The 23,382-nt window shown below is 43.5% G+C and overlaps 1 protein-coding gene across 3 annotated transcripts in view; it reads left to right on the plus strand.

The window, feature by feature from the left end:
* The window catches only part of LOC311039312 (vasoactive intestinal polypeptide receptor 2-like), a 56,109-nt gene that overhangs the window by 16,455 nt on the left and 16,272 nt on the right, over positions 1-23,382 (plus strand). For all 3 annotated transcript variants that reach the window (XM_084049101.1, XM_084049102.1, XM_084049103.1), the window contains exons 3-4: positions 2,890-2,997; positions 6,386-6,483. In XM_084049101.1, coding sequence (XP_083905227.1) covers positions 2,890-2,997; positions 6,386-6,483 — 206 coding nt within the window. The remainder of the gene's footprint in view (positions 1-2,889; positions 2,998-6,385; positions 6,484-23,382) is intronic.

Raw genomic sequence — 23,382 nt, forward strand, 5'->3', positions numbered from 1 at the left:
ATATACTGCCAATCCCGAGATATCTCGGGACATTAAATCCACCCGTTACCTGCGTATCCCGAGATATCTCGGGATCGTCTTTTTATGTGGTTTGATAACGAAAAAAACATTTTTTGGTACCATCCTTGATTTTTTTTTCCCCCCATGACGCTTCCGACCCATCCTATGAGAAAATTTCCGACAACCGTTTCCGGTTCGTTTTTTATCTTGAAAAAGCAGTTTTTCCCTGGTTTTGGCTAAAGATCATGGTTTTCACACGGTTTAAAAAACGAATGGTAAGCTCCGGTTGTATTTTCTTTTCTTTGATCGACGAACGGTTATCCTCTTTGTGTTTAAAAACGATCTGATAGCCGATCGGAGGCTAAGCTAATCTAAGATGGCCGGTGGGGAAACGTCACAGCCACGTCACAGCCAAACGGATATGACGTTTGCAGCCTCTTTTCGCCGCTGATACCACAGAAGAAGAAAAAGAAAAAAAAGTGTAAACATTATGAGGGCTCGTACGTCCGTCGTTGCTGTTTATAAACACCATCCGATCGCGGATTTTAATGGATATAATGTTTTTGTGAACGGTTCAAAAGGCTATAAAACTCAAAAACGCTGGCAGTGGGTGAGTACCTTATGAATAAACTCTGGCAGGGAATGTGTTAACCATGTTTTATGCTTTGGCTATTCTAAAATCATATCATAGATCTATGATCTATGATCTATGATCTATGATAGATCATAGGTCAGATCATAGCACGGCACAGAGCGCCGCGCTATGATCTTGTAGATCTGCTATTTTTGAAAAAAATAGCAGATCGCAGCCAAATATAATAAAATCTTTTTCAAAAATAGCAGATATACAAGCTCACTATGATCTTGTAGATCTGCTATTTTTGAAAAATCCCTGGCACAAAATATCTTTGAGATGGTGGGGTGCGCAGCCAAATATAATAAAAATAGGGGTCCTTGACATGTAAAAGTTTGAGAACCACTGATATATAGCATTTGGAGATTGTGGAATTTTTGTGCGGCCACGTGAGACTACTATACATGCACATGGCGTAGTGTCATCAGTGGGTCGTACCTAGGGGGGCGGAGTCGGCTTGGGGGGAAACACAGATTTCCCCCAGCTGGTATAGACCGAAGGATGTGGGGTTTTCAAACTCATATGCTGTAAAAGTATACGAATTTAAAAAGCAGGCCATGTCATGGCTTGCCAGATCACAGGCACAGAACCTTGTTGCCACTCGACAAGGAACGCTACATTAGCAAATTAAACAAGAGTTCCGATTGGAATGTTGTCCTGACTGGACAAAGGATTCAACACAACACAATGGCCCGAAGTTATCTGATTTAATCGCCTTGTAAGATACACTTTTACATTTTCTATAGATATGATCAATTAAACTTATCATAATATCAAAAAGCAAAAGCCATTCATTCATCAATGATGTTTATAGAACACGTTTTAGTGAATTCCAAGTACAGGAGACATCGACGCCATTACAGTTTGGAAACGCAGTTCAACATGCAGAGATTTACACACAAAACAAGCCAAATCTGGCAATGAACACGGAGCTAAAGCAGTATGTAAATCCTACATGATATTAAATGGCGCACTTCGCCAAATGATAATGGTGTCGGTACGTGCCGTTCACAAAACAGTCTCTAAACTGTACTTCAAATTCACTATAAACATTATTGATGACTTAATGGCTGTTAGGTTTTGATATTATGGTAAGTTTAATTGATCATATCTTGTAATGGTGTCTCTACCAGGTGATCAAACACTGTGCATATGTAAACATGTTTTGTAACAAGGAGGGAGACGAGAGGTAACCAGAAGACTCGCCCCAAAACACGCTCGCCCCCATTTTTTTCACCGACCAGCGGTTCTTGTATTTGTTTTACAGAGGATAAGGTTTGAAATAAGTTCAGGGTTAGGCATAGTTTTACTGAGGTTCAGTTTAGGAATAAGGTTATGTTTTGGCACCGTTTTACTGAGGTTACGTTTAGGAATACGGTTATGTTTAGGCATAGTTTTACTGAGGTTACGTTTAGGAATACCAGGTGAATCCCGGCGGGTTTGCCCCGCGGCGACTGTGTTTTGGGGCGAGTGTTTTGGTATTCAGACGGAGATAGAAAGAGGGAAACAGATCTCCGATCTCAGTGGTGCTTGTGCTGAAACTTGACTCATGCAATACTCTGATAAACCACATGAACCCCAGCTTACGTATTCTGGGGGGAACATAAACCAAACATTGCCAATATAGCACAGTTACAACGCGTCGCGTTCCGACGCCTGTGAGCTCATAGATTAGCAATGTTTGGTCTTTTTAGTCACATATATCTTAATAATAACTAAATTTTTCCGAGGGCGAGTGGACGATTGTGTTCCAGCTGTCCCTCTTTTTTCTTGGCTGACAAGGTTTCTATCGTCCATAAAATAGCTCTGAAAGTGATCCAAACGATCGTGTATGATGTAACTCTATGAGGCAGATCGTTCTGTTTTTCCTCAAGCTAAAATCGAATGGGCGTTCCCGTCTATCTCCGTGTGTATCTATTGCGTATACCACAGTCCTGACGTCACTCCCACTACCCCTGGGTCACATCGTTATTTCTTGTATTGGATTTCCCATAGGGGAATCTTAGATCGTGTCATGTAAGAACTTAGTTTCAAAAATAAACAAAGGTTCAGGTGTCTGATTATCCTGGGGAAGAAGCTATTTTATAGTTTACTGCCAGTGGCCTTATTGTGTGTGTGTGTGTGTGTGTGTGTGTGTGTGTGTGTGTGTGTGTGTGTGTGTGTGTGTGTGTGTGTGTGTGTGTGTGTGTGTGTGTGTGTGTGTGTGTGTGTGTGTGTGTGTGTGTGTGTGTGTGTGTGTGTGTGTGTGTGTCCAGGTTGTCGAGGTGAGTGGGACAACATCACTTGTTGGAAGAATGCTGCACTGGATGAGGTCATGGTCCTGCCCTGTCCCTCTGCTCTCCTCCATCTGTTTGGAAAAAATGGTAAGACTCCCTCCCCAGTGGTCACACACACACACACACACACACACACACACACACACACACACACACACACACACACACACACACACACACACACACACACACACACACACACACAGACATACACAACTTATCTTGGATTCTGGGGAGAGACATACTGTGCTCTCCCTTCCATGTGTGTTAAGAGCTTTGCTCAAAGGCACAGTGGCTGTTGCAGACCATACGTGCAAATCCCTTTCTCCAGCCAAATGTCCACAGCTGTGCCGGGGACTCGAACCGGCAACCTTCTACAGTAACAGCTCCTGAATCTACTGCTGTTGTCAAATTTCAGACCAGTTAAAGGGAAATGTCACTTTATAAAACTTCTGGGGGCATTTTCACTCACTTTTTAATTTGCTTCCTTCAATATTTAGATATTTGATATTCATTTGAGCAAACACCCCTCATCCAATGTAAGACGTCATCAAACTCTGTGTTAGACTCATTGTAAACACACATCCGTGCTTCTAATGACTGTTATTGTCCTTCTAATGAATGCTTTGACCTTGAATCTTTGATTCATTATTTCATTGTAAATGTCTAATGTTAGATATTTCTTTTTGAAGTGCACATTCTGATCCTCGCTCTCCTAGGATCAACCTGCAAATGAGCCAGCGCGCTCCTTCTTTGTATTCTTTCTTGTATCGACAGGGAATAACAATGTCACGATCAAAAACTAAATGTACTTCATCCACTGACATTTTCAATGTTACGTTCTGCAGGTACGCCTTCATAAGAATAACTAATGAAGACGCATGCTTCATTAGGAAGGAGTCATGAGAAGCAGGGATGTGTGTATACAGTTACTTTAAGGTGGTGTTTGGTGTTGCATGGACGGGAGGGTTGAATAGGATGGGGGTCAAATTAATATCAAACATCCAAATATTGAAGCAAGCAACCTAAAGATCTGTCTAGGACAGGGGTCTTCAACAGGGGGTCAGGGACCCCTAGGGGGTCCTCAGAGTTACTAAAGGGGGTCCGCCAAATCTTTGTGTGATATGATGTTTTCTTTTTTACATTAACCACTTGAACCCTAGCATCACTTTTCTGAGGAGAACTTTAGCCAAAAATAGCAGATCTACAAGTTCACAACGCCTCGTGCTGCGAGGCGTTGTGAGCTTGTAGATCGGCTATTTTTGGCAAAGAGTTATAGGTGTCAAGGGAAAAAAGAGCAGCAAAAGTTTATCTGAAACACAATATTATACAATATAGAGGGGGTCCCTGCTTCATCTCTCTCTCAGCTAGGGGGTCCTTGGCCTGAAGACGTTGAAGACCCCTGGTCTAGGATGCACACAGAAACCCAATGAGCCCCAGGAGTGTTAGAAAGTGAAATTGCCCTTTAAACGTTTTGTACCGGTCAGCGGTGCTGGAACTGTTCACATTGCAGTTCCGAGGCCATTAAAAGAAGAGGAAATAGTTTTGTGTTTCTGGGGACTCGTATCCTGTTGGTCAGCAAGGTCACCAGACAACCTCTGTGACCTCAAGGTCTACATGCTGCTGACTCCCTCTCTACCCCATGAACCATCTCACCTCATCTGTCACTGCTCTCCTCCTCCCCTCATCCATCACCTACACATCATGGCCCTTTGTTCTTCTTCTTCTGCTTTGATCCACGTGCATACTTTCATCCTTTTCTATCTCTATCCTCCTCTTTTCTCTGCTCTTGTGTTCCGTCTTCCCTTTCCCTTTCCTCTCCCATCAGCCCCCTCTCTGACCTCCTCCATCCCTCCCTCCATCCCCCCTCTATCCCTCCCTTCATTCCTCCTTCCATCCCCCCCTCTATCCCTCCCTTCATCCTCCCTCCATCCACCCTCTATCCCTCCTTCATCCTCCCTTCATCCCCCTCTATCCCTCCCTTCATCCTCCTTTCATCCTCCCTCCATCCATCCCCCCTCTATCCCCCCCTTCTACAAGCTTGTAGATCGGATATTTTTAGCGAAAGATTTAGTGTAGACGGGGGGAAAAAGCGCTCCAAGTACAGAGCCGACTCAGGTCTGTTTCACTTAGCCATCTGAGAGTGTGCGTGCAGAGTTTGATGCTGATCAGTCCAGGAGTGTTTGAGATTAGCTGCGGATAGATGGTGTAGATAATAAGTGTAACGATGTGACGACAGCTGTGAATATCTACCAGATGTTTCTCGATGAATCCTCTTACAGCGTCTGTCAGCGCTCACACCTTAACACACACGCGGCACACGTGAGCAAGCGTGGCACACGTAAGGACGCATGTGCACACGCATGTGCATGCACACACACACACACACACACACACACACACACACACACACACACACACACACACACACACACACACACACACACACACACACACACACACACACATCCCATGAGATAGCCAGACATCCAGAGACATCCTCTGGCATCCAAATAACATTCTGCACAAAGAGAGCAGAGCTGGAACACATAAACAAGATCCAGGGTTTAGAGACCATGGGGCTCAAACTTTCTTCCCCATGTCAACAACACACACAGGCACAACACACACACACACACACACACACACACACACACACACACACACACACACACACACACACACACACACACACACACACACACACACACACACACACACAAAACTAGGACAAGGACATTGATTTTGTGAAATATGGTCCGCGGGGGAAGCAATTTTGGATTGTGGGTTGTGGGATTAGATACAAGGTTACACTGTGTATCTAATGATCAGTAACGATGGGTCTCATGTCATCATCGTTATGAATAGGAGGTGGAAATGAATCTTCTGATCAGAGAAGCAACATGTTCTCACACGGCTTCATATGAGAAAAGCACAGTCCCTGCAAATTTGTGATAACGTAACTTTTTAAGTACATGCTCTGTTTTGTTCTTTGTTTAATACACATGTTACTATAGGCGGAGGAAAACTGTCGTCGCATTGCGGCGAGTTGTGAGCTTGTAGATCTTCTATTTTTGCTATCAGCTATATTAGCTATTTTTGTAATAGGGCTTAAGTGTTTAGAGAGGGCGTGCATTAACGGCACAGCTGTGTTGTGGCGTAGGCATTATGCGAAGAATGTCGCACCACCATGCCAATAATTATAATAAAGCACAACCTCAAGGGTTTTATTGCTTTAATACAACAGCACTGCACTGTCGTTACATCTTTTGGGGAGAACTAAGGGTTTGGGTTAGTTTAATACACATTATTTTATTCATGTGACATCCTACTGAGCAAGACAAAATGGTTTGGCACTTTTTTACTTTTTTTTTGTCACCTGAGACTTTCCACTTGTCGTCTCTCTGTCTCTCTGTCTCTCTTTCTGTCTCACTTTCTGTCTCACTTTCTGTCTGTCTGTCTCTGTCTTTCTCAGGTAGCATCAGTAGGAACTGTACAGAGCAGGGATGGACTCACAGGTATCCCAGTGTCTTCACAGCCTGCTATTCTGAAGACTCGGAGGACCCCAACAAGGTTGGTCCAAGACGTGTTCTTCTTTATCTTTGTCATAGGCAGCCGAGAATGGACGCTCAGTGTCCGAGAGGAGTTCACATAGACTGTAGAAAACACAGGAAACTCATGAGTAAACAGAACAGGATGAAAAATTATATACATACACAAACACTACTTAACCCAACACTCAAGTGGTTCTCAACTCCAGTCCATAGGGAGTATATTGCAGGTTTTCTTCTTCTCGTACCAGGCCATTGAGGTGGTGTAAGTTTAAGTGATATTTATTTGTTTTTTAAAAAGAGGTACTGTATGTACTGTATCTATGTTCTCTCCCCTTAGTGACAATACCTCCAATCTATTCACTTACTAATTAATAAGTAAACAACATGCCTGTAGCATCTATTCAAAGAACATGATAAGCATATATCTAAATAGTCATCAAACAGGAGGTGCAGTCTAAAGACATATAGGCATATAGGTTTAACAGGTCTAAAAATATATATTATTTCAAAAAAATACATATAAATAAATTCTCAATTTAAATAAAATATAATTATTTCATAAATAAAATTATATCCAAAATATCTAAGCATTTCCCCATCCCCTAAAGGTGAAAATAGTCGATTGGCTATTTTCACTATGGGTCCCGGAGAGACATAACAGAGCTAAAACATTTGGGAACCACTGCTCTATGGAGTGTTGTGTGTATTGTTGCGTTGTATGTAACAGGATGGGTACTTGTAGGACATTTTGCCCGGGTTGTAACTTTTTTTTAGGGGGCGGATTGGGGCACAGGGTTAGGGGTTTGTGTTAAACTCAGAGTTAGGGTTAAGCGGTTATGGGTCTGAATGTCGTCAACAGAAGGGTCAATGCTGAGCATCCTGCCATGTATAGTAACACAAACATCTGTGAGTGAGTGAGTGAGGGGTGAGTGAGTGAGCGAGCGAGCGAGCGAGCGTGATGAGAGCACATACGTGTGTGTGTGTGTGTGCGCGCGCGCGGCGTGTGCAGGCGCTTGAGTGTTTGTTTGGGTTTCTGTTAAGTCGGTACTACTGTATGTATTAGCAAAATCCAGCCACTTTCACATCAAGCAAACATTATGCCACTAAACAATGTTCTGTTTGAGTATGTTCTAGAAATACTTTTTTTTGCCAATACAAGAAATACAGTTTGAAAGGTTTCTTGGTATCCTGACCCAAGCAGTGTCAGTTGTTTGTGTGTGTTGGGTACAGTTGAGGTTGTAATGGATTGTGATAGTTCATTTCCGTCATCAGGGTTGTTTTATGATAAGAACATGAGTCAACACTTGTGCACTATCTGTGTTAATGTGTTCTTATCAGCTAGTCTGACACAGATGGAGTGAAACTGAGGAGAGAGGAAGAGAAGATACGCTTCTCTGACAGCACTAACTGTGACCTCGCTAACTCATCACTGTAGCTGAAATGTTGATTCCTTAATGGTATGGCACTGGCAAAATGAATAGACAGGAGTCAAGAAGTCTTTCTCTGTGTTCAGTTTATTGTCAGACCGGTCTGGGGAAATCTATACATGGGGGTTATATAATATATAAACCTCCATGTAGAGAGTGAAACATATTATGTTTCACTCATGCAAATCTATAGTTAAATTTACATTCCATTCTTAGCAAGTTGCACAATAAGCTTTGTATTCATATAGTGCTCACAACATGTGATTTTAATAAAGGTACACAGCACCCTACGTGTGGACAGGACACAGTTATGTCACACGAACAAATACTAAACTTGTTTTTCTTCTAACAAGGTATCATGCACAGAGAGACATCAAGTTAAATAAATATGTGACACACGCACTCACTCGCGCACACATGCACACACACGCACGCACGCACGCACGCACGCACGCACGCACACACACACACACACACACACACACACACACACACACACACACACACACACACACACACACACACACACACACACACACACACACACACACCCACCCACCCACCCACCCACACACACACACACACACACACACACACACACACGCTTGCTTATCACACTTTGGGGGACATTGTAATGACAGACAGGTTGTTATTCACGGGTGTGGGTTTGGGTATTAGGGTGAGGGTTAAGGTTTTACTCCAGACAGACCACATATGGCCTGCTAGGTCCGCATTCTTCATATATTAACAACATATTGTTAGAGTTTCCCTGAGACGTCACCTGTAGACACCATAATTGTTCTTTATTCAAATATTGATGCATTTTTTGATTTGGACAAACATTGACTTTGCGGTGAAACCACTTTGTGCTGCGATATGTGCTAATCTCGCAAACCACTGGACAGATAAGCCCCAAAATGTCTTGTGCATGCTGCCAGTACATATGCCAGTATGTCCAAGTATGGAGTTTTAAAGTACATTAAAGATATATCATACTGTAGAATAGATGACTGGCATCACAGACTGTCATACAAAAATGATAATGTACTCTTTCACACCATTTCCTCTGCTTTATAAATGAATCAACATTTAGGTCACATACCGTAGTGACCTTCATGATGACATCACAGACTGATCACTTGTAGTCCACAGCGTTATTAGACCCTGTCTTGTGTTGACTTTTTTTTGCATTATTTCCATTTAATGGGGTCTAATTCCTGTTATTTGTGTTGTGTTGTGTTTTTCATCATGTCATCAATGTGACATGATGTAAGAGATCCACATGGAAGTCACACCCTTATTAAAACCTGTCTTTTTATGTTGGACAAGATGGTTTTATGTAGTCGACTGGTGAGACGGTGGCTTAACTTGTAAGACTGTCATTTATCTCCTTTCTTCCTCTCTCTCATTCTCTCATATCACTGTTCTCTCACTATCCCTTCACCTTTTCCTCTCTCTCTCTCTCTCTCTCTCTCAGTCTCTCTCAGTCTCTCTCTGTCTCTCTCTGTCTCTCTCTGTCTCTCTCTCTCTCTGATGTGTCTCTGTCTGTTCCAATCTGCCTCTCGGTGAGTTGATGTTAACCTGAAAGAGAATTCCCAGCCAACTGTAAGGAGGATTACGGGACAGGGGCTGGAGGGTGCTGACGGGGGATGCTGTCTTTTTGTGTGTGTGCGTGTGTGCGTGCGTGCGTGCGTGCGTGCGTGCGTGCGTGCGTGCGTGCGTGTGTGTGTGTACGCATGCGTGTGTGTTATGGGATTGGCGGGGTGACTTAGCTCGAAGTCACATTTGTCCCCTGGGGGGAGTTGCAGGAGGTTTTGGGATTGAACATCCTGTGTGTGTGTGTGTGTGTGTGTGTGTGTGTGTGTGTGTGTGTGTGTGTGTGTGTGTGTGTGTGTGTGTGTGTGTGTGTGTGTGTGTGTGTGTGTGTGTGTGTGTGTGTGTGTGTGTGTGTGTGTGTGTGTGTGTGTGTGTGTGTGTGTGTGTGTACGCATGCATGTGTGGCGGTTATGGGATTGGCGGGGTGACTTAGCTCAAAGTCACATTTGTCCCCTGGGGGAAGTTGCAGGAGGTTTTAGGATTGAACATCCCATGTAGTGTCTGTCAAGATTTGTGCATACTATACCCCTGTGTGTGTGTGTGTGTGTGTGTGTGTGTGTGTGTGTGTGTGTGTGTGTGTGTGTGTGTGTGTGTGTGTGTGTGTGTGTGTGTGTGTGTGTGTGTGTGTGTGTGTGTGCGCGTTTGTTGACCTGCCTACATATATTTGTATCTTTTGTGTGTGCAGCCTTTCTGTAGATATGTGTTGTCTGTACATGTGGGGGCGGGGGGGTCTTAGACTGAACTTGAACTTCCAGGTTATTGCATGCGGTTCAGGCTGCATTCCAGGCCTCTGTAGGTATATATTCACAAACCGGCATGAAACATCCAGGTTTTAAAGCATATCCGGGAACTAATATGGTGTAACCAATATAGGATAAACCTTTATTGATCCCTGGAGGGGATTTCAGGAAATATTGTGTTCACATGATGACAGTGTTTTTACGTCGCACGGTACGCTCTGAATAAAGACAGCGACAGAAGACTTACGAGTTACAAAGTGTATTATTAGTGTGGTTGCCCAACAGGGCAACCAGACTATAGTACTCTATACACTTTATTTCTTTATTTATTTCTTTATTTATAGATAAACAATACTTTACAGCGCATCTCCTCCCACAGTTTTATCCCCTAATGTTGTGCCATATATCAAAATGACCGTCTAAATCGGGAATCGTGCGCGTGTATAGGGCTAAGAGATTGGTTAAATAGTTTAATTGATATTGATTTATTAGTGCATTAAATTTCCCCATCCACTTTAATGTAAAAGTGAAAAAATTCACATTCAAGTATTTTTTTCTCAGAAACCGTAAGAGCTAGAGCTACCAAATTCGGAGGGAAGGTTCATAATATTATCCGAAATTATTGAAAAAATAATTAAACCATTCGGCCTCATGGTGGCGCTATAACAGTCCACTTTACCTTTTGGCCTATAACTCTTGAACCGTAGGTCCTAAAATCAAAATTTCTTTTCACCTGGATTCCTTGGGTCACGACGCATCTCCCCATATAGGTCACGTCCATTTGCGTCAGGATAGATTTTTTGATATTGATTTATTAGTGCATTAAATTTCCCCATCCACTTTAATGGGAATTGCAAAAACTCCCATTCAAGTATTTTTTTCTCAGAAACCGTAAGAGCTACAGTTACCACATTTGGAAGGGAGGTTCATAATTTAGTCCAAAATTATTAGAAAAATAATTACACCAATCGGCCACATGGTGGCGCTATAACAGCCCACTTTACCTTCTGGCCTATAACTCTTGAACCGTAGCTCGTAAAATCAAAATTTCTTTTCACCTGGATTCCTTGGGTCCCGACGCATCTCCCCATATAGGCCACGCCCATTTGCGTCAGGATATATTTTCCGCCATTTTGAATTTCCTTCAAAACACACTTTTTGCTCCTTTTCCTTCAAATTTTGTCCTAATCTCACACAAATCGGTACACATGATCTATGGACCCATGCGGTAAAGATATCCAAACGGCATTTTGATTGTCCTTACCGTTCGTCCGTAAATGGCTTCCAAAGTTAGCGGGAGGGGCCCGTTTGACCAAAAATGCCATAAATCACGAACGAAACGTCCGGTCAATCCCAAATTTGAATCACATGTCGAGGGTGGTATAGACTCCGGGCATAGCGACGTAACATGGTCGCCACGCCCTTAAATCGTGCCACTTCCGCCGCCATCTTGAGGGAGTAGATTGACAGCTGCCACAAGTGTAGAGTAGTGTAGTGTAGTCTGTAGTCCTGTGTTTGTTGTCCAGCAAGTAGACGGTGTACATTATTATCTATCTCTAACTTGTCTGTTGCTCTAATTTAGCAATGGTACGACAGTGCTGCATTATCGGATGCAATGCCAAGGTTTCAGACGTTAAATTAAAAAAGTTAAATTGCACACATTTCCAACCTGTAGGAAAAGCTGTTGGAGATCAGATGTCGGAGATATCAAAGAAACGGCTTGGCATGGGTATCTTAAATACAAATGGGTATCTTACATACAATGAGATTGAGCTAACAGCTAAATTGTGTTTCTCTATGTGTCCAGTCTGAGAAACGTAGTCTAACGTGGGTCTAACGTGGGTGGCTCACGGTCACGGTGGCTGAGTAAACAGCTGTCTGTCTGTCAGCAAGTGTTCAGACGTCGGAGATATCAAATAAATGTAGTATGGCTTGGGTGTCAGCTGACGAAATAACATAACCTTCAACAACATTCCCAAACACATATAAGCTCAAACGAGCATGACAGCACACAATCAAACATATAAACATCTGTTGGAGGCGAGGTTAGGATCAGCATCAACGTTGCCATGTCGGCTTATTATAAGCGACTTTGGGCTTCTTTTTATGTGAAGTTGCTTGTAAAATTAGTAGTTTTGTATGGCTTATTTATAAAGTGTACTTGCTTATTTAGGCTTATTTAGGTGCTTGCTTATTTAGGCTTTTTTTTTAAAACAAAAAAAATTAAACTAGTGGTTCTCAAATCTTTTCATGAAAATGTTTTGTGCCAGGGAGCATTTGTGTTGTTAGAATGTTTTAAAAAATATTCCAAATGTTCTTTATTTTATTGCAAGAGTTTTTTTTAATAACCTATGTACAAGCTCACGTGAGCTTGTAGATCGGCTATTTTCAAGTAGTCGATGTATCTAAGCCACTTCTTTTGGGCTTGTTTTCATAGACCTGGTTGCTTATTTCTCTCGCAAAATATGGCAACACTGATCGCAGGTAGCGTGCCTTTGCGTCTGCATTCAGCTTCTCTCTGTATGGTAACTCTCTGTCACGCATTGCCAGGTCCATCTTCTGTCCTTTACCAATAACTTCGCTGTAGTTCAGGACACGTCGTGACTCGTGGGTAACTGTCAATGTTGTTGATACTAGCTGTTGTTATGGAGCTCCCTTAATATGGCCACCGTAACTACTTCAGCCTAAGCTTGGCCACGCCTTTTGCCCGGAGTCTATACTAAACCAATCCCCAAAAGCATTTCTACTTTGATCCATAGGGGGCGCCACGAATGCTCAAAATGTAACCGTTTGATGCAAAAACCTTATTTTGGGGGGATCGATCCTCTCAAAATGAAACGCAAGCGATCTCAGGAGTGACGACACAATGTAATTGGCGCAGCCTCCGACGTTATTCCTCCCGGCGTATTCCTCGAGTCCCGGCGGCCGCGACCGGCGTCGGCGCAACCACACTCTGCAATTTCCCCGGAATTGCAACGCGTCTAGTTTCTAGTGTTATTGATAGTGAAGTTAGACAGGAAACGGGGAGAGGGAGATTGGGAGTGACACGTAGCAAAGGCCGTCGAGATCGGGCCTTGAACCCGCGATGCGCTGTCAGGTTACATTGGAGCCTAGGTACCCGGACCACTAGGCCAGCGGTCTGGGCCCGGACCCTCTTTTTTTTTGGAGGAACGCTCAGTAGGCCTACAAGCGGTCCGCTTGGTGAGAACAGACTAGCCTGGTAAACCCCCCTCCCTCCGGAAATCTCATTTGCATTTGATTTCAGGAAGGAGTCTGGTCTACAGGCCTGTGTGGGCAATTTAGGAGCTGGGCTGGAGCTGGGCGGGAGTAATACAGCTAGGTGGCCCTTTGATGTCCAAGTGGCCCTTTGATGTCCAATTTAGCCACTTTAGTGCAGTCCAAGGCTGCAGTGATTATCACCAGGAGTAATTGATTTGTCTTTGATGTTAGTGAGCAGCTTGTATGAAAGGTGTATTGATTTTCTGTTGGTCAGGCTTCTGACCAACACAAACAAACGTGCCCATATCACCCCTGTCATGACAACTCTCCACTGGCTTCCTGTCGCTTTTAGAATTGATTTTAAGATACTTCTATGAACTTTTAAAGCTCGAAATGGTCTTGCCCCCCAGTACATCACAGACCTGGTGCCTCCCTCCCTCAGAGGAGGCCCTCATACAGGTCCCCACGACACGCCTAGTAACAAAGGGTGATCGGGCTTTTGCTGTCCAAGCACCTAGGCTATGGAACGCCCTACCCTTGGCAATCGGAAAAGCCTATTCTCTGACATCTTTTAAATCACTTCTAAAAACACATCAGTTCAGGAAAGCCTTCCCCTAGGTCACCTCACCTACCATCATTTTGCTGGGTATGTCTGTATCTGTTTGTTTGTCGATGTGGGCAAGGAGACCGTAGTTTTTTGTTTTGTTTTGGTCTCCTTTTAGCTTGATTGTTTAAATGTGTTTCTTTTCTTTATTTCTTTATTGCTTGTCAGAATTAACTTGTTAACTATGTTATTCCCTTATGCTTTTTTTAAACGTTATGTTGTACTTATATATGTTATGCTCCAACTGCTGTTCAGCACTTTGTAACTCTTGTTTTAAAATGTGCTACAGTATATAAATAAAGTTATTATTATTACTGATGTGTGAACCACTCATTGGCCTACCTTCGCTGTCAATCACAGAACATTGAGCGAGGACGCTGATAGGACAGTTCATGTTATGAACTGTGGAGAAACGCCCAGACAGGCCTGTAGGCCAGACTCACCGCTGAAATCAAATACAAATGAGATTTCCGGAGGGAGGGTTTACCAGGCTAAGAACAGACTACAGCCCCTTATATGAAGTTGGTGATAACAGACTACAGCCCCTTATATGAAGTTGGTGAGAACAGACTAGAGCCCCTTCTATGAAGTTGGTGAGAACAGACTACAGCCCCTTATATTAAGTTGGTGAGAACAGACTACAGCCCTTGTATATGCCTTAATACATTCTAATTGCCCTCTATAACTAAAATATTTAATTAAAAACCTTAAATATTTTACATATTTATAAATAGTTAATCTTTTACGCAAGGGGGACAACGCCTACTTTTGTTTTGTTTTTTTACTATTTTTTTTATCCCACGATTTTGTAACCCTTTTTTTTCACCCGGTGCAAATTTTCTAAGTGATCCTGGGCACTACACTCCCCCCACCAGCCTGGGGAGGCCAGGGCCGAGCTCATGCCCCCTTCAATGTATGAGAGCCAACTGACCTTCTTGTCACCTGACAGGGGGGAAATTCCCCGGTAGGACGTAGCGCGTGGAAGGAACACGTTATTCCAACCAGTTCCTTTCCCCTCCATGGCTCCATCAGGTGCCCCGGCTGTCATGGGGGAGGCGGTATAGCGACCAGGATTACTACATGTTTTTGTGAGGGTATTAACTACCCTAGGAGACACGGGGAGAACATGCAAACTCCACACAGAAAGGCCCTTTCGCCAACCCCACCTAGGGTATGGGCGTTGATGACGCGGAGGAGAAGACACGCCCCCAGCACCCACAGCGTCCCCGGCGGGAATCGATCCCAGGACCTTCTAGCTGTGAGGCGACAGTGCTAGTTGATGATGTAATTTGTCCATGTGTGGTCTAGTCTGTTTTTTCTGTGTCCGTGTAATTTGTCATGCGGTTTGTGTACAGATGTCTCCGCCTTCATCTGTCTTTCTGACGTCACATCTCAGGCCGTGCGCTCCTTTCTCTTTGTGTTTGTCTGTCGTCTGTCTCTGTGCTGCATGCAGATGTTTATGTCCACATTGTTTTTACGGTGTGACCGAAGGCCAAGGGATCGTATCTGTGCGTCTGTAAGTCCTCACAAAGAAGACCAATCAACAGCTCACGGCCGCTATGTGCATGACCTCACGGCAGTGCCCAGTGTAAATCGCTGTAGCAGACATGCACGGCACTAAATGGCACTAAAGTTAACCACTTAACTCATTCAATCCGGGGACGTGTCTCTGTCATTTTCGATTTCTTTGGCTATTCAAAAAGCGCTATGAGCTCGTATATCTGCTATTTTTGAGGAATCTTCAATCTTTGTGCAAATCATCGGGGCGGCCATAGCTGAGTGGTTTGTGAGCCCGCCTAGGGAGCCAGAGGCCCTGGTTGCCCCAGGTTCGATTTCAGGCCAGGCCAGCATATGTGTCGATGAAATGAAATGTGTCCCTGAGCAAGACTCTTAACCCCTAATTGCTCACAGGTTCTCATTGGAAACAAGACTGCAAGGACTTTCATGAACGACCTGTTAAAAGGAATTATCCTTATTATCCTTATCCTTATTGAATATATTTTTAGCGGTGCCAACCGCTCTAAGCTTGACTTTGTCCGTATGTCCGTCCGTCCGTATCAGCACGGGATGATGAGCACGGGATTTGAAACAGCTATAACTCCAGTTTGCAGCATGCCACCAAGTCCACATTTGGTATGTGCACTTAGACCACCAATAGGGACGAGCATGAATTGCTGAAGTTATCAAAGCGGGGTCCAGGGACCCCCAGCGTCTGTTATGTCCGTCCGCCCGTTTAGGGCACGGGATTTGAAACAGCTATAACTCCAGTTTGCAGCATGCCACCAAGTCCACATTTGGTATGTGCACTTAGACCACCAATAGGGACGAGCATGAATTGCTGAAGTTATCAAAGCGGGGTCCAGGGACCCCCAGCGTCTGTTATGTCCGTCCGCCCGTTTAGGGCACGGGATTTGAAACAGCTATAACTCCAGTTTGCAGCATGCCACCAAGTCCAAATTTGGTATGTGCACTTAGACCACCAATAGGGACGAGCATGAATTGCTGAAGTTATCAAAGCGGGGTCCAGGGACCCCCAGCGTCTGTTATGTCCGTCCGCCCGTTTAGGGCACGGGACTTTAAACAGCTATAACTCCAGTTTGCAGCATGCCACCAAGTCCAAATTTGGTATGTGGACTTAGACCACCAATAGGGACAAGCATGAATTGCTGCAGCCCCGCCCCCTCTGTCTTCCCATTGGCTGGCCTTTAAACAGCCATAACTCAAGTTCGCAGCATGCTACGGAGTACAAATTTTGTACATGCACTAAAACCACCAATAGGGACGAAATGTAATTACCTAAGCCCCGCCCCCTCTGTCTGCCCATTGGCTGGGCTTTAAACAGCCATCATTCCAGTTTGCAGCATGCTACCAAGTACAAATTTGGTAAGTGGACTCAGACCACCAATAGGGACGAACTGAAATGAGTTAAGCCCCGCCCCAAAGGCACCGCTTCCTTCACACAGGGTGTGATTTTTTTTTAATATTTTGAACTCAAATCTTTGCTTCTCCGCGGCCAAATACATATCATTTTGGCAGTCCTTGACATGAAAAAGTTTTGAGAACCACTGATATAGAAAAAAACTGCGATTTAGAAGACATTTGTAGAATCCCCAGAAGCAAAGATTTGTTTGCTTTTTTGTTTGCTATCTTTTAGTGCCGCGCTATGAGCTTGTATATCTGCTATTTTTATCTGCTAAATAAATCTAAAATCAATTGCCTATCTACTGTATAAGCTCCCAACACGTCACAATTAGTAGGGGCTGTTAGTGACACGATACTTCACTTTGTGATACAAGCGCCAAATTTTCCACAAAGTTTCTTCTGGACCTACTTGTTCACAAAAGCCCGTTAGCCACCCAAAAAAAAACAATATGGCTGCCATTTTCCAAAATGGCTGCCGGCGAAAGACATGCTATGTGGTTTTTGACCTGGATTGTGATTGGATAATCCAATTTTGATTATTTTGGCATCAGAACATAGTTTTGACTCCCCCCCACCCCCTCCCCCCGTTAGCCATGCAAAAAAATATATATATGACTGCCATTTTCCAAAATGGCTGCCGGTGAAAGACATTTTATGTGTTTTTTTACCTGTATTGTGATTGGATAATCCAAATGTTTTCTGAGGGTGTACTTGGTGTAAAAAGGCACAGAATGCGCACCATTGAGCTAAGGGACTAACGGGACACAGGTGGAGAAATAAAACTAATCACAAGGTAATGAGACAAGACAGGAAACGTTACAACAAAATAAAACGAACACAACAGTAAAGTAAAAACTAAGTAACCACTTAAAACAGGACAAACTAACATAAAACAGTACTGTACTGTTATTGTACAGCACTGTACTTTACTCTACTGTACTGTTATTGAACAGCACTGTACTGTACTGTACTGTACTGTTATTGAACAGCACTGTACTGTACTGTACTGTACTGTTATTGTACAGCACTGTATTGTACTGTACTGTACTGTACTGTACTGTACTGTACTGTTATTGAACAGCACTGTATTGTACTGTACTGTACTGTTATTGAACAGCACTGTACTGTACTGTACTGTACTGTACTGTACTGTACTGTACTGTACTGTACTGTATTGTACTGTACTGTACTGTACTGTACTGTTATTGAACAGCACTGTACTGTACTGTTGTACTGTACTGTACTGTACTGTACTGTACTGTACTGTTATTGAACAGCACTGTACTGTACTGTACTGTACTGTACTGTACTGTACTGTACTGTACTGTTATTGTACAGCACTGTACTTTACTCTACTGTACTGTACTGTTCTGTTATGTACAGCACAGTACTATACTGTTTTGCTATTGTACAGCACAGCACAGTGCTGTACTGTATTGTACTGTACTGTACTGTACTGTACTGTACTGTATTGTTATTGAACAGCACTGTACTGTACTGTATTGTATTGTTGTTGGTTACCAGTTCACGATTTAGTGAAGAATCTTGGCCCTGAAAAATCCATTGGCATCCTTTCTTTCACACATTCACTGGATGTGATGTCGTGTCAGCCTTTCGTGGGAAAAGGCAAAAAGACAGAAACCCGGCAAGTGTGGCCTTAAGTGTCTCATGTCTTCCAGAAGCTCAGTCAATACCCACCAGTAACAGTGCATGACAAGAACAGCACTGCTGATGGAGTTGATGATGCAAGATTTTACCTGTTTGCATGGAAGCAGAGGTCCTATGATGCCATTCCACCTACAAGGGCATCTCTTGCACATCATGTGAAGCATGCCACTTATCAAGTTGCCCGTGTCTGAAGCCAGGCAACTGTATGTCAAATGCATACAGAGAGCCCTGCCAGCTGGGGATGGCGAGCAGAAGATGACATTTGGCAAGTAGCGTGGATGACACTCTACAATTGCCCAGATTTGTGAACAACTGACAAAAGCCGGTGCAAGACTGAACGTCGTGGTAGATGCAAGTGCTACCGCTTTGGCGTTCAGTGCACACAGCTGAGTGCCTGCAAATGTGACGATTAGAACAATTTGTGATCCAGACATGGGGGGGGGGGGGACTCATATGTTGATACCAAAATAATCAAAATCCAATCACAATCCAGGTCAAAATACACATAAAATGTCTTTCCCCAGCAGCCATTTTGGAAAGTGGCAGCCATATTGTTTTTTTTTGCGTGGCTAACGGGGGGAGGGGGCGGGGGGAGTCAAAACTATATTCTGATGCCAAAATAATCAAAATTGGATAATCCAATCACAATCCAGGTCAAAATACACATAAAATGCCTTTTGCCTGAAGCCATTTTGGAAAATGGCAGCCATATTGTTTTTTTTTCACATAGCTAACGGGGGGAGGGGGCGGGGGGAGTCAAAACTATATGTTAATACCAATATAATCAAAATCCAATCACAATCCAGGTCAAAATACACATAAAATGTCTTTCGCCAGCAGCCATTTTGGAAAATGGCAGCCATATTGGTTTTTTTTGCGTGGCTAACGGGCTTTTCTGCAAAAGTAGGTCCTAGGCATTGTTCATGCCAAATTTGGCGCTTGTATCACAAAGTGAACTATTGTAACATAAAAATGGACTTAGTGGCCCGCACTAAATGCAATACATTGTTGTTGACCTATAATTGACATGCCCAAAATATGTATGCCAGGTTAAAAAGTGGTTAACACAATTCAATCACAAACTGCATAGCGACACTGTAGTAACGTATTAACCCTAGAACACTGACTATTATCACACCATCACAAACGATGGGTATATTTTACCCAATATAATATATTCCATAAAAAATACTTCTCATCCAAATATATTAAAGTACAACAATATATGGCAAATTGAGACACTCTTCTCTTAAATGTTTTAATATAAAATAATATCACAAAAAAAGGTAAAACAATCAATGAGCCTTGTCCAGTGAAGGCACAGTCTCCCTACATGACTGACAACTGTTGGAGAGCCCACCTGTTTTTTTTTTAACTCTCTATCACTAACGTCGGGTGAAAGTCACCCAATCCTAGGTAGGGTAACAAGGCTACCTTCAATAGCCTGAAGGTACCCAAGGACCAACCCACCCCAGACATCAGTAACACAGTGAAAATCACCCAACGTTATTGTTTTAGGGTTAAGAGTCCTGCACACACACACAAAGTAGTCTTGCACACGACTTCTATAGTATTTGACTTGTTGCTGCGCCTGCTTCCTTGAGAGGAATTGTTTGGTGTAAAAAAGAAAATCCAATTCTGTTCAAACGTTTGGAATCTCTGGCTTTTTTGGCAGGATAGACGAGTCAATAGATGTAGAAAGAGAGGCTTGATCACTGGATTATGATGGTTACTACTGCAAGTCAGGTCTGTGTTCCATCCAAGCACCCCCCCACGCGCGTACACACACACACACACACACACACACACACACACACACACACACACACACACACACACACACACACACACACACACACACACACACACACACACACACACACACACACACTGTGTGTGAAAGAGAAAGAGAGAGACAGAGAGAGGGAGAGCTTGTCCAGACCCTCAGGTGTCCCCTGGTTCTCTGTGAAGTGTCCGTGTGTTTCCTGTTCCAGACACAGTAGTTTTCCATCTGGGGGACGTTGGGTGACGTTGGGTGACGTTGGGTGACTCAATATCTGTCAATCACGCTGCAGCCTTAGGTCCACACACACACACACACACACACACACACACACCCTTGGGGGGTGGTTTGTGTGTTCTGTGTAAGTGCTGTGAGGTGTATGTACCATATATGTCGTATTAATCTATAAATAACGTTTTTTGGGGGGGGGGGGGGGGGGATCTAATGTGTTCTGACTTGAAATTGTCCAGTTTGAAGATGCAGAAGACATGTCGATGTACTTCTACTCTAAGCACAAGTAAACAGTAAACTGTGCTTAGAGTAGAAGTAGATGACAATGGTTGTGCTGGTCAGCTCCCAGTGACCAACTGTAGAAGACTGTGGTTGTCCTGGGTAAATCGAGATGTGAATATGTATAACTGTGTGAAATAGCAATCACCTAATTGGCTAAACCAAAAAAGAGCATATATGTGATGCAAAGCATCACTAGATAAATAAAGATTATATGCAAGTGATCATGTGCACACACACATGCATGCAAACACAAACAAACACACATGCACGCACGCACGCACGCACACTCCCCAGAAAATTCCCTTGTAAAACTCTCCATAACCTATTTGGCTCTAAGGACCATAACTCTTCACTTTGCTCATTAGCAGTCAGGAATACATTTGTGTTTCTTAAACCCCTTCTGTCAGACAGGAAGACAGAAAGTGAGCGCAATCATCCGTAAAGGACATAGATGGAGGTTTTGTTCAGGGACTTGCTAGGAGGTTTTGCTCTGAGACCCAAAGCCCAAAGACCCATTTGTTTAAAAAGCTGCATTTATAATTAGCTCCAATATTAAACACATTTGAGCTGCAGGATTTTATTTGGATGCCAGGAGATGTCTCTGGATGTTTGGCTATCTCAAAGAGAGAGTGTGTGTGTGTGTGTGTGTGTGTGTGTGTGTGTGTGTGTGTGTGTGTGTGTGTGTGTGTGTGTGTGTGTGTGTGTGTGTGTGTGTGTGTGTGTGTGTGTGTGTGTGTGTGTGTGTGTGTGTGTGTGTGTGTGTGTGTGTGTGCGTGCGCGTGCGTGCGTACACATTTGACAATTTATGTGTATATTCAATTCATGCATATTTGTATGTGTATGCCTACGCCTCTGTGTGCATGTGTGTGTTCACATGCACGTGCGTGCGTGTGTGTGACAATTTATGTGTATATTCAATTCATGCATATTTGTATGTGTATGCCTACGCCTCTGTGTGCATGTGTGTGTTCACATGCACGTGCGTGCGTGTGTGTGACAATTTATGTGTATATTCAATTCATGCATATTTGTATGTGTATGCCTACGCCTCTGTGTGCATGTGTGTGTTCACATGCACGTGCGTGCGTGTGTGTGTGTGTGTTCCAGATGATGTCTCAGGCACAGAGAATGTTGTTTATAGATGATGAGAGTGGGTTAGAGTTTTGAGGGAGGTCGACAAAGGCCAGATGTGCACGCACGCACGCACGCACACACACACACACACACACCAGCGGTTGACAGTCCCTCGTTGGGGCCCCTCTGCCATCATCCGGTTCTGTCCAGTGGCTGACGACAGGCCCTCAGTGAGTGGCAAGGGGACATAATGCTTTGTTCAGACTGCAGAGTTGTTTCACAAATCTGATATTTAGGACTGAATGTCCACACTGTTGCAAGTGAGCAGATCATATTAAATGTGATCTGACAAAGTTTGTGTATTCAGACATTGTCGATCTACATCTGCATTGGTTGCACCTAATGCTTAACTTATATTATACGTTGTCATACAATTGTGCTGCTCGCTGAAAATACCATATCGACTAGTTTTGGCGAGCAACACCACGGCAAAGTATAAATCAGGGTTCGGTGTCCGAGTGTCCAGACCGAGACACATCTTTAGAAATCGGTTTCAATCGGTTTCCATGTCACTCTGGGTGTTGTGTTTTTTTTATTTTATTTTATTTTCATCTATTGGGGCAATTGTGCTAATTTGAACTGTCATTTAAATATACTAATGACGTAATAACGCATTAACATGATTGATTGACACCTCATCCACGGCTGTATTTAAGTGACTGATTAGCCAGAATGCCAGATAGACCCTGACGAAGACCTTTTAGGTCGAAACGCGTTGGTCACATTCATTTGCCTTGCTCTTAATAAACCTATAACATTTTTCACATGAGACGGAGTGCCTTGGAATTCTTTTCTTTTTAAGTCTGCATTTCACACCTTTTTGGCAAGCAGTACTTCTTTGGAAATCCTTTTTGTTTAACGGTTTCCATGTTTGTTTGTTTTTGCTGTCCAGACAGGCTACTTTAGGGCTGTTTAGAAATGGAACAGACAAGAAGAGATAGTGCACGCACATCCTAATCACCAATCATCCTGGACAAGCGGCGGCGCTACAGTGAAAAAGAATAAAGTCTGCACGCTGGTTCTCAGCTCCACGTTTCAGTTGCTGTTAAACGTTTCGATCTCTCGGTCAACCGGTGTGCAGGACCTTATTCTTTTCTCACCGTAGCAATGGAACAGAGCCTCGCCTCATCTCACCTCCTCCAGTGCATCTGACCTGAATCTCAGTGCACGTTTCCAAAGGACTCATTCTCAATGATCCCCCCGCACTTAACCCTTTAAGGCCGGGAAGGGAACGCATCTGTGTCGTTTTAAGATTTCTTTGGCTATTCAAATATAGCAGATATACAAGCTCATAGCGCGGCACCGAGTGCCG

The sequence above is a fragment of the Gymnoscopelus microlampas genome, assembly GCF_963454915.1.
Source record: "Gymnoscopelus microlampas genome assembly, chromosome: 22".
Taxonomy (NCBI): domain Eukaryota; kingdom Metazoa; phylum Chordata; class Actinopteri; order Myctophiformes; family Myctophidae; genus Gymnoscopelus; species Gymnoscopelus microlampas.